This window comes from Emydura macquarii, unplaced genomic scaffold (assembly GCF_026122565.2).
Source record: "Emydura macquarii macquarii isolate MOO-44397 ecotype Brisbane River unplaced genomic scaffold, CSIRO-AGI_Emac_v2 contig_2897, whole genome shotgun sequence".
NCBI lineage: Eukaryota > Metazoa > Chordata > Testudines > Chelidae > Emydura > Emydura macquarii.
In genome coordinates, this window is record NW_027133034.1 from 33985623 (window position 1) to 33998598 (window position 12976).

At 41.9% G+C, this 12976-nt stretch overlaps 1 protein-coding gene across 1 annotated transcript in view; it reads right to left on the bottom strand.

Moving 5' to 3' along the window:
* The window catches only part of FAM174A (family with sequence similarity 174 member A), a 32535-nt gene extending 20661 nt beyond the window's left edge, over positions 1–11874 (bottom strand). Inside the window, exon 1 of the mRNA XM_067568948.1 lies at positions 11382–11874. Coding sequence (XP_067425049.1) covers positions 11382–11653 — 272 coding nt within the window. The 5' untranslated portion in view covers positions 11654–11874. The remainder of the gene's footprint in view (positions 1–11381) is intronic.
* Between the last annotated feature and the right edge of the window lie 1102 nt (positions 11875–12976).

Below are 12976 nucleotides of genomic sequence, written 5' to 3' on the forward strand. Positions count from 1 at the left end.
AAGGCTGTCAGGAAATGTGAGAGAGAGGAAAAAAAGGTGTGTTTTCAGCCTTGTCTACAGCGGTGAAGGAGGGTGTGGCACCTGCACCAATGTAGCTGGAACAGTGAGAGCCACTAATGTACATTCACTGCAATGATATGGGTTATATTGTTTTTGAGCCAGAGAACACAGCACCGGTGCAAGTCAGTCGCTTTTCACATTGGTGCAGAACCCTCCTGTGTACTCAAGGTCTCAGTTCTCAGGGACTCCAGAGAGGATTAACTATTTTCACTAGAATATAGTTCCTTCTGGCAACATGGTCAGACAGCACAGGACGTCTTTGGGTTATAAAAGAAAACAATAGGAGAAGCAGAGGAAACTGAGAATTAACATTGTGGTTTGGTCAGATCTTGAGGACGTTGGCATGGATGCATGTTCTGCATTCCCAAGACCACCACCATAATTAAGGAATGACATCCCAAACAAAGTGACTATGACCACAACAGATTGAAATTTAATTACTTTCCAGGAATATGTAGCTACTCCCCATCTAGCATTTTTACTTTAGCCAACTGCCAGACAGCCAGTAAAAAACAAACATAATTCTAAACATCTAGACTATATGTGGAAAGAAAAAGAAGACGTCTCAGTGTAATTATGGCAGTCAGAAGGAACAAAGGACTATGAACAGTGGTAGACTGGAAGCCTTTCAGGAATATGACGACTCGACTATCTTTTCGGATGGAAATGCTGAAAATCAGCAATTTCACCATTCATAAATCTGCAATATACATCATCATCCCTTCACTTAGGAGGTCTGTTTCTATTACAAGAGCAAGCATTACAACCTATGTATTGTTGCCACAATTGCAACTGATGGTATAGCAGCTTTCAGAAAAAGGAGACTCCATCTTTTAAAGGTATTCTCAAAAGCACCATCCTCAGAGGAAGACGTTTAACCCTGGCTCTGATGATGGAATAAAAAGAGTAGTCTGGTCCTACCAATAAGCTGGTTCATTTAGGACTTCGAAACAAACATACAATTTGGCTGAGATTTCTTACCAGATTTCCAGGTAGAGTTGGGTGATTTTTGTTGGATTTAAGGACCAACTGACAAAACTGGATATTGTTAGTTTAAAGAATTAAAACAGAATCATTGCCACTTCAAGAAATGGGTACATAGCAACAGTACCTTAATAGAGAATAATAAGCTATTGGCAAAGGAATTTAATTGGAAAGTTGACAAGCACATGAACACTGTTTGAGGGTGGCGTAGGTGCCTATTGATTGAAGTGGGGATTCATAGGAAAGTCCTACATTGCTGTAAATCCATGCAGACTAAGTCTGACAGAGAAAATACATAAACACATATCTCCTATATGAGATAGTTTCTTTGAGAAGCTAGAGGTAAGCATTTGTTCCCTTTTAGCATCTTAAAGCTTTTGGGAGCTTCACGGAAGCCAGTAATAGCTCAGACATTTTTCAATTGGCTCCCAACCTTAAACAATTTCTTACATGGTTGTTGATAACAATTATTCGACCACAGGATCCAAACCCACAAACACACCTATGCTTAACTTCAGATATAAATAGTTCCAGTATGGAACTAATCATAAGTGTGAAGTTAAACACAGGGGCAATATTTATTGAATCAAGCCCATAGCACGGATATTGGCAATGTAACCCATAAACTGCCACTATCTACAACTTTTAATACATGAATTCCAAGTTTCTGGAATTGTCTAAAGAGCAATAATGTGACCTAAAATCAAACTCATTAATTAAAAAGAGAATCCACCTCAATGTTAAATTTTCACTATACAAACTTTTACAGCACCTACAAACTACTGAAAAATAGTGGTTTATGCATCCAAACACAATCCTCGTGGTAGCAGTAAATAATAAATGACTGAAAAATAAACCCATACTAAGCCTTCAGAACTAGACAAGAGCAAGCTAGAATCTATACGTACAAGTGGGCATACACTATCTGAGACTAACAACAATGCATTTTTTTTAATAGGACTTAAAGTCACATTTGCTGTTGTACATTTCAATCACCACAAAACTATCTTTATCCAGAATGCCAACGGAGGAACTGGGGGTGGGGAACACACTCTGAGCAGTCATTGTTTGAAAGAAAAAAAATGTTTTTAAAGCAATTCATGTCTTTTGCAGATCAAGTCCACTTTCTCAATGAGTCACCAACAGAGGGGGAAAAAAACTAATAAATCAAATAATATTTCATTACCTTACTGACAGTACTTTGAAGCAGATAAGCAGTCTTGACTAGGCAGCCTTTATTAAACTTCATCAAATGTTTGCAAACTGAAGTGTTTTATTGAAGAACTCTCCAAACATATCAAGAGCTGAGGTGGAAGACACCACTTTATTTATTAGAAATGAGTGAATTTTTTTCAGATTAATAGTTTATTTGTGGAAAAATGAAGTTTCAAATTGACCAAAACCATTCATGAATTTGACTCGGATTTATTGAATAGTTCCAGACAATTTTCTTTTCCAGCCTAGGGTCACAAGGGGGACTTAGGCCTTGGCTACACTAGAAAAATAATTACAGTAATTACTGTGATGTCCACACTGCTCTCCTTGAGTCGGTGAAGTGCATCCTCACCAGGAGAACTTCCACTGACCTAAGAGCGGCAGTGTGGGGAGCTGAGAGTCCCACAAGTTCACGGTGGGCTGCCCCTTCCCCCCCTCCCTGCCGAGAGCCAGTCCCCAGCTCCCCCCTCTCCCTGTTCACTGCCACTAGCTGGAGGAAACTGCCAGGAGCATCCCCTCTCCCATTCCCATGGAGAAGCCGCCGGGGGCTTCTCACCCCTCAGTAGTGGGGTCCACTTGCCCCAGCTTCTCGCCCTCCCCTGCACCGCTTGGCAGCCTTGTCAATTTCAAGGCTCAGCCATGAAACTGAACCAGGCTGCTTCTGCCAGGAACAGGCAGGTGCTTCTTCTTTCCCCTGGGAACCAGGAAGCCATGTCAATTTCAAGGCTCAGCCCCAGGAGTAGAGGGAGACCAGCTGGGAGCAGAGACCACTGGTGAAATTGACACGAATGACAGCCCCACCGCCAATGTAAGGGACACAGTGTCTACATTGATACTGTGACCAACACAAGCCCTATACGTCTGGTTGGGGTGGTTTTATTTTGTCAGCAAAGCAGGGGAGTTACATCGGTGGGAGGAGCATTTAAGTCTGTACACCTCCACTGTTTCATTGACAAAAGCTGACTTTTATCGACAAAACTCTCTAGTGTTGACCAGCCCTGAGGTGCTATTCACAAAACCATTAGAGAAGGCAGTGTTAGTGCCCCCTCCCCCTCATAGCACCATGGTTAGGGCACTCACCTCGGATACAGGAGACCTGGGTTCAAATTGTCACTCTTCCTGATTCAGAACAGGAATTTTAACTTGGGTCTCCCACATTGCAGGTGACGACTTTAACAGCTGGACTACAGAGTATTTGGGAGTGAGTCACAATCTCTCCTGTTGAAGCTATTCCATTTTGGATAAATAATTAAATATTAATTGAAGCAAGGACTGAAACCCAGTGACACCCTCCCTCCCCAATCCAGGTGAGTACTCTAACCACCAGTCATTCTTACCCTATGAATATTTATTATTTACAATAAGAGTAACAGCTTCAATAGTGAGAGTCCCACCGCAGAATACCATATAGTCTAGGGGTGAAGACATTCACCTACAATGTTGGAGACCCAACTTAAATCAGTGGTTTGAATCAGGCAGAATGGGGACTTGAACCCAGGTCTCCCACATCCCAGGTGAGTCCTTTAACCACAAGCTTATAGGGTATAATTATAGCAGCACCACCACTGCCAGTTTTGTGAATGGCATTTCCAAAATTTCCTTTGCTTTTAATTAAAAAATAAAAGTTAAAAATGCTTGAAAACAAAACATGTAATTTGACCAAAACCTAATTTTCTTCCAGGTTTTGGTTTTGCAGAGAAAACAAAAACAAAAAATCATTTGGGGTCAAGGCATGATGATTTCTATTAATTATTATTATTATTATTATTATTATTAATTTGACCAGCAAACCAAACGACAACTCTTACACAACGTTCCGCCCCCCCCCCACCAATTATTTGCACAGATCTGCTTATTATACACTCTATCGTATGAGATGTCAAGGGCCCTCAATTCCTCTGACTTTAATGGATATAAGAGGGAAATGCTCAAGCTTGTACTCCAAAGTGGCACACAAGGCCCCAGTCCTGCAAACACACACATACTTAACTAATGAAATCAGAGGGGTTATGCACATGTTTAAGATTAATATTAAGCATCTGTCTGTTTAAAGTATTGGGGCTTTTCAGTCAAATCCTATATATCATTAACCACAAATCATCCTTATTCCCATGAAATAGTCCTATTCAGTTCAGTAAAGATACTCACAAAAGTAAGGGCTTGTAATATCGGGCCCCCTAAACGTGTCAATCTACATTTGTTTAATTTGCTTTGAGTGAAATATTAACCACTGTAACAGTTTGATAAATTTCCAGATATCAGTCTAATAATATCCCTCTAAATATCCATGGATAAAGACTGATATGCTTCAGAAAATAAATTCTTTACACTAAAAGTAGAGTCTTGGATAACTAAAGATTAGAATTTTTTAAATATAGTTTTTTTCCCCACTATTCATGCTGTTTACTTTTGAATTTTTCTAATCTAGAAAATGAAATTAGCCTAGTTGGATTCCAGTCTTTAGCTTTGACATTGTCAGTGCTTTTTTTTTTTTTTTTTTTTTGCAAGAACTTCAGGGGAAGGTTTATTTAAAAAGAAATAATCATTATAACTGTTTCTATTGGTTCAGTTTTGCAAGAGGAGATTTGCTTGGAAACAGATCTTCGTTCCTTAGGAATTCATCTACACATTCCTCATCTGATGAATTGATAACACTTAAAAGTATGTACATTTGCTTCTTAATATCTCTTTTAAAAGTGAATGTCCTTGATCATGAGTGGGGCAGAACTGATTATAATGCACACTGAAGTTCTGGAATTAATGGACAATGACAATATGAGCACCAACACCATGGCTAACCCCTGTCTTGGAGGATTCTCTAGAGGTGAAAGGTATTGAAAAGGACAGAGACAGACTAAGGACACCAGAAATGGACCAATATCCACCACGAATTTCACAGTAACTTATTTCATATGCTGTAGGCCAGCCAATCATACTTCAAAAGATGACTTTCAATGACTATCAAAGTAGGTCAAATCTGAACCTGTGACCTTGACGTGAAAGCATTTATTTCCTCTCCAAGAGCCATCCAGTCTCTTTGCAGCTCTAACGTTACATAGTTTTCATGCTACACATATAACTTTGATCCTGAAAACCTTTCTTCATCTTTGCTATAAGATGCATTTACTTTACCACAAGATCTGCAAGATGTTTGTTTAGCAACTTGTTTACCAGAAGTAGTTAAAGAAGTGATGAAAGCATTAAATTCAGCATTCAAAAAATGAGGCAGTAATATAAAACTATCATTTGTGTGCCAGTTCTGTTCATACATGACAGAACATGCAGTGCATAACATTATGGTACTTTTGCCCCACCTTTGGACAGTGAACATCTATTCTGTAATCTAATTTTGTTTGCATTTGTAAAGGATTGCCTTTGTGTTTTGAAGTTATTTTTCAGTTGGATACAATGCATGAATTGTCCATGTACCTGATTCAAGGTATTATGGAGATGGGTGCTATTATAAGAATCTATACAGATAAGCAGAGACCATCTTAGCTCAAAGAGGGATTGATTGCCTTCTTCAATGACTGAATTTACATTAAGGTGAATAGGAATGTATATATGTGATTTAAACATAGCATTCTGACCCTTCTGGGGTCATTTTTGCACTTTCATTTCTTCTCTTCTGGAATAAGGATTCATTTAAAATACATGACTTGCTGGTTGCAGTGTTGGTGTAGCTGTGTTGATACAAGGATATTAGAGACAAGGTGGGCGAGGTAATATCTTTTGTTGAACAAACTCCTTGTTGGTATGTTAGTAAATATTAACCCTTCTAGTCCTTTCTTTCTGTATATTTGATTCATTTATATATCAAACTAATCTTCAGAATCTTTAGGATATTAACAAAGTTTGTTGAATTCTAAGGCCCAGAACACTGATTGACAAGTAACCCTATTCAGGAATTTTATGCATTAGGCTGTATTTAATAATTTGTGGTGCCTTCATGTCCATAAAACTCCAGATATTCTAAGAAACCCTCTCCTTCACATACATATATAATGCTTAGATAAGAATATATAGACTTGGGGAACTAATAAGGGATGGTTGTTGCAGCAGATGTTTTCTGTTGGGGGAATCAACAGGGAAGAATCATGGGATAAGAAGGACCCACTGAGAGAGATTATCTTGAAGAATTGTTGGTCCTCAGCTGCAAATAATTATGCCTTCACACATAAACCAGTTAAACGGAGAATACACAGAAATGACAACAGAACATGTTTCTCTGGCAAAGAGGGTTTTCTTTGTCTAAAACCATATATAAGGACAATGGTATGGAAACTTAGCTGGGAAATGAAACTGCACATCCCTCCAGATACAGTGAAGGAAACACACCAAACCAGCTTAGACAACAAAGAGCGGTAATATATCTATTCTTTCTGTATTTTGCATAGTGCTGTACTAATCTCTGATTGATAATCTTTCATTAAATAATTCCATTTGAGCCTGTTATTTGACAATCCTGAGTCACAATTATCTCAAATGTAACATCCTGTTGGTGAAAGAGACAAGCTTTCAAGTTTACACAGAACTCTTCTTCAGGTCTGGAAAAGCTAGAGTGTCACACCTAATACAGGATGGAACAGATTGTTTAGAATAAACAGTTAACATGTTGTAAGAGAACTTTCAAGGTGAAGTGGGCAGTTAACACCACTACAGTTGTAGGGCAAAGGAGGGTTAGTAGGTTATAGACTGTTGTACTGAGCCATAAATCCAATGTCTTTGAGTCCATGAGTTTTACTGTCTAGAAAAGTTATGAATTTAAGATCCCAGGCTCATCTTTTCAAGAAGTTGTGCAGGTTTCCTTTGAGGACGAGGAATGAGAGGTCAGATATGGAGTGATTGCTTTGTAGAACGTGTTACCCACAAGTGGTAGGATGTTTTTATCTCTTATTTTTCTGTGTGAGTTCTATCGAGAGCATAGTACTTGTCTCATTTTACCCACATAGCTGTTATTGGAGCATTTAGTGCACTACATGAACATGTTGTGATAGGCATATGTAGGACCCATGGATCTTGAAAGGTGTGTTGTGGGGGGTACTGATCAGCATAACAGTGGAGTTATGCCACCCACATACCCCAAAAGAAAATACATTACAGAAATTACAGAATCATTACAGAAAATACCCTGTGATCACACACCCTTAGTTGTCACCTATCGCCCTATGCTGAAAACCATACAGGGTATCATTAAACAATTAGAACCCAGACTCAATGGGGACCACATCCTGAAATAAATCTTTCCCAAGCCCCATCTTCTGGCCTTAAGACAACCGCCCCCCCTCCGCCCCCAACTTCATCAAGCTCATCAACAAAAGCAAGCTGTCCACAGACCAGGAAACACCAACTCAAAACAGCACCAGGCCCTGCCACAACAGATGTAAAAGCTGCACACATCTCCACTGCTTGATGATCAATACTCCCATAACATGCCTTTCAAAACATTTGGTGTACCTCATCCAGTGCACTAAATACCCCAATAAAAAGTATTACTTATAACAAGATTAGGAAAGACATTTTCAGAGTGAAGTCAATTTAAAATTGTCAGGTTACCTTAAAGAATCACATCTGAAGCTTGACAGCACTTGATGCATGAAAATGAGCCTCTCCCCCAAAACAAAACAAAAAACCTCCAAACCTTTCTGCAAGCATACATAAACAACTGGATTTTAAAAGAAAGTAATTTGACACTATGTAATGCTTTCATTCTCCATGTATCTCCAAACTTTCCAGCAAGTGATAAGTGGATATTTTTCTCATACACAAGTATATATGTTTGCTACCATTACTATTTTATTAACGCAGGAAAAGTGGGCAAGGACACCAGGCTATCAAAAAGGGTGGATAAGGGAAAACTAATGTCATGGAAAACACCCCAACATGCAAAATGGCATTTGTGCCAGACTACAGTTCAAAGAAATGTTTAGGAATACTTAACCAATTAGGTCATTCATCTTAAGGTACCTGAGTGTTCTGGAACCTACTTGTCCAAAAAGGGTAATATTCCTTTTTAGAAGAGATGTTATATAATGCAGTATATTGGCTACCATACTGCTGACGGGCTCAAATAGTAACTCTGAAGCTTACATCTTTTAATGAACAATGATCAGTTTATTACAAAAGTGAATCAACTTGGGGTATATGTTGAATTTTTAAGACATTTAGCAAGTTAAAGACTGGCAATCACGCAGCGCAGCCCTGCATTGGCTCACTTATTCAAAATTCACTCTTTGGTGATGTAAGACAAACCAAGAGCATTAAACTGAAATAAATTTTTAATAATGGGCTTTTCAGTCTAGCAGAGAAAGGTATAACATGATCCAAAGGCTGGAAGTTGAAGCTAGATAAATTCAGACTAGAAATAAGGCATACATTTTTAACAGTGAAAGTAATTAGCCACTGGAACAATTTACCAGGGGTTTGTGGTGGATTCATCATCAAGGACGATTTTTTAAATTCAAGACTGGATGTTTGTCTAACAGATACACTCTAGGAATTATTTTAGGGAAGTTCTATGGCCTGTGCTATGCAGAAGGTAAGACTAGATTACAGTGGTCCCTTCTGACCTTGGAATCTGAGTCTATTAAATGTGCCAGATTTTATTTATGTATCTGTCTCTCATGTGCGGAGCGTTACCCTAAATGAAAACTGGTAACCATATTTTAAAGAAATATGCTGAATTCACAAAATAGAGTAAGAAGGTGTTGCTACAGTACTAAACTTAGTCATTTTTCTGTTTTAGACTAATAGATTTTAACGTCAGAAGGGACCACTCTGATCATCTCCTGCATAACACAGGCCATAGAACTCCTTAAAATAATCTCTATTTGAACTACAGCATATCTTTCAAAAAAAAAAAAATCCAATCTTGATTTAAAAACTGCTAATGATGGAGAATCTAATATAACCATTGGTAAATTGTTCCAATGGTTAACTACCCTTTCTGGTTTTATGATGCAGATCATCTTTAATTTCATATAAAATGAGTGAGGCTCAATGCCAATTCATTTGATCCATATAACATACTTATATCAGCATCATCTGCAAGATATGTGGAATGGCTGCAGTTCTCCTGACTGAGGAGTCCCAGAAAATAGTATTGAGCAATTGTTCATCTGCCCTAAAAGAGGGCTCTTTAGTGTAAAAGACCACAGGGTGCTATCATATCAATACATATATCAGGCAACTAGGGCAGACAGTGAGATTATTCAACCTGCCACATCAACACTATACAAGTGACACTCAGCTCTGTCTCTCACTGAGCCCAGAATCTTAACTTTTCCAGTAGCAATATGGGATAGTAGCTTGAATGACAGATAGGTGATAGAGAAAATAATGATGATGCAGTTGGGGTGGGGAGACAAACAATATCTGTTCTATCAAAGAGGCATGTTAGCTTTTTGTTAATAAACCTTTTCACAATTAAGTGATCGTTTTGGATCCCATTACACCTGGAAATTCAGTGACCAGAATTGTCAAGAATGTTTTGTCCATCTTCATGGGGTGAAAAAGGTTAGGCTATTTCCTTTGAGATACAGACCTCACCTTGGTTATCTTTGCCTTCATCACCTCAAGACTGGAATAACGAAATGTACTCTACGTGGGGCAAGTTTAAAGACAGCTCAAAAACTTCAGCTACAGGAGGGGCACTCGAGCTGTTTCAGTGGTTCTCAGAGGGAACATTTTAAATTGTTCCTTGGACCGCACTGGCTTTCTAATTGCTTTCTGGGTTCAACTCAAAGTGTTGGCTATAATCTACGAAGTCTGTTCGGGGTTAGGTCCTGGCTATTTTACAAGTTTCCTTTATTTTTGTGCTCTACACAGCAGTTGAGAGATCAGCAGGAAACTTAGTTATTCTCTAGATTTACACATCTGGGTGTTTACTTTCCCCACTAGACTTCCAGAGCCCAAGTTTGCAGACTTTCAAAGCCTGCCACAATGTGTATTTACTCAGACTTCTTCCTGAAAGGGTGATTCTTGGGAGTGTTGATTTTCTACAAATTATTATTTATTACAGTATGGTAGTATCTAGTGGCCTGTCTCAGATCAGGGCCCACTTGTACTAGGCATTGCATGCACATATGGGATCTTTCTTCAGAAGAGCTTATAATTTGCATACACGGTGAGAGATAACAAGTGGATACAACAAACAAAAGGTGTGTGGGGAAGAATATGTAACAGTGATGCTGTTATGGTTAGTATAATAAATAGCAGTCACAGTACCACAGCTGCCTAACTATTGTGAGGTGTTTTGAAGGCAACAAAATACAGGTGGGTTTTAAGGAAACATTTAAATGAAGGCAATTCAATGGCTTTGCAGATTGTTACCTGCTGAGCGAAAGAAACAGCATGGGAAAAACCACAAAGCTCTTTGTTTGAAAAGACAAGTGAGCAATGAAGGGCAGCATTATTGGCTTGAATGGTACACAAGTCTTAAAAGTCCTCTGTGTCTTATCTGTGCCCCACCTTTTGAATCAATGTTTCTCCACAAGGACATTAAAAGTGAAGTCAAGTAGACGTGTGCTTGAGTAGACACATGCAGAGAGGCAAGGAGAGGAGGTGACATGGTCAAAACAAGGAGGATTCTTACAGTGAGGCTCTGAATGGGTGTAAAATGTGACACTGGCACTGCGGGGTTAACGTGTGACATTGCACCTATTGGTTAAGCCTCTGTAACTGCTACTCAACGTTTTCTGATACTTGACCTAGGACATTCAGTCTAAGGCAGGTGGCAGAAAGATTGCTCCTCCCTAAAAAGCGCTGTGGACGGGGCCCGCGATCAGTAAGACGAAGGCAAAGCAGCTAAGGAACCAAAGGTGACAGGCACCTGAGGGTGCAGGCTAATGCCAGCGCAGTGTGTCCTGCTGGGGATGCCCAGCGCGAGGGGCCCGTGCCATACCCCACTACGTCCCCGGGCGTCCCTAACACCTCACCTGGGCGCTCATTAGCAACCCCCTCGGCCCGGTCCGTGCAGCGAGACACCCTCGCGGCCCACGACCAGCCCCACTGCCCTCGAGCCTGGAGAGGGGAGGGGAAGGGAGAAGGCCCCTGCAGGAGAAGCACCGTCCCCCAGCGCCCGGCCGGGCCCAGAACCCCACGGGATCAACCCGCCCGCTCACCGCACGGTCCGGATCACGAAGTAGACGATGAGGGCGGCGCTGGCCACCACAAGCACGGCCAGGGCGCGCTGGGTCATGGGCTGGGTCCGCTCGGGCGGGCCGGACACGGCGGCCAGGCTGCTGCTGCTGCCATTGCTGCTGCTGCTCCGCGTCGCCTCGCCGGGCGTGCTGCCGTGCGGGAGCGGCGAGCGAGCCGGCGGGTCGCTGATCGCCGCGGCAGCCGCCGCGCCCAGGAGCAGCCCGGTCAGGAGCCAGCGCAGCGGCGGACGCATCGCGCCCCCTGCCACTCCCTGCCCGGCCTGGGCGCGGCCTGACCGACGACCGGCCTCCCGGGGAAGCCGCCGCGGCCTAGGCGGCGCCGCCGGGCCCTGCAGCTGCGGCAGAGGAAGCGGAAGTTCTCATGGCTCCGACCCAGGGCGGCCCCGCTGCCATGGAAGCTCCCTGGCCGCCGCGGTTGCTATCATGTGATCGAGGGGCGCGGCGGCGCTCCCTCGCGCCGGGGTTGGCGGCGCATGCGCAATTACGGCTCCAGACGGCTCGGCGTCATAGTCGGGGCGCGAGCGACTGGGGCTGGGTGGGCTGCTGGTCACGGGGGCGGGGAGGAAATGGTTGATTGGTTGCAGAAGTGCTGCCCTGAACAGCGGCCAGGTGCAGGGGCGGGCGCGGGGACAAGAGTGTGAGCAAAGGGGGATGCAATAGGGTGACCCACCCCACAGCCTGTTCTCGGGGGTAAGGCAAGACAAGAGCAGGAGGGAGGTACCTGTATCCCGCCTGTCTTTGACCCTCACCCCCAAGTTGCACCATCCGCCTCGTGAGCGCTGCCGCAGCTCGGATCTGGCACTGCGGTCCTACTGGATCCATTGAGAGACAGGTTTGTCTCTCACCCCTCAAGGCTCTGGGCAGTCCAGAACCAGGAACCACGTGCAGCACCGCAGCAGCAGATCCTACTGCGCCTAAAGCATTCCAGACCTTGAGTGTATGATCGTGCATGAAGCTAATAGATCCAGCCCCTAGAGCAAGATGGATTTTAGTAATTTTTGGCTCCAAACACCATACTGAAAATAATTTAAACAGAAAACAAATTATAGCTATTGCTAGTTCATCAGAAATATCTTCCTGCTTCTTGAGAAAAATCTGTCATCTGATGCATGGTGGTCTAATAACACTGGAAAAATATCCAGCTGGTACCTAGATCCTGCTGGTTTTTAATGCCAGTTTTTAATTTGTCTCTTAAATTCTATCATCCAAATAAAAAGAAACGTAGCAACTCCTAATGATCCAAAACTGTTGCAAACAGGTGCAGTAGAACTGTAAAAACAGGTTGGTTCCAGTTACTTCTTTTATCCCAATCCCCCACATTCTATTAGGTAAATCAAGAAGTGCAGTTTCTGGATTTTTTCAACAAACTGAAGATTTTGATGCAGCAATCCCACTTTTGATTTTGTGGAAGCCACATTTTCTGTTTAAAAAAAACAGAAATGGAAAATTTCCACCCCCTTTATCCAAAGTATTTGCAGCAGAGATAGAAAGAGCTTTTTGATAGTTTCTCAATTAACTTTTCTGAAATGAGTAACAGTTTTTGAGTTCTGACAAGA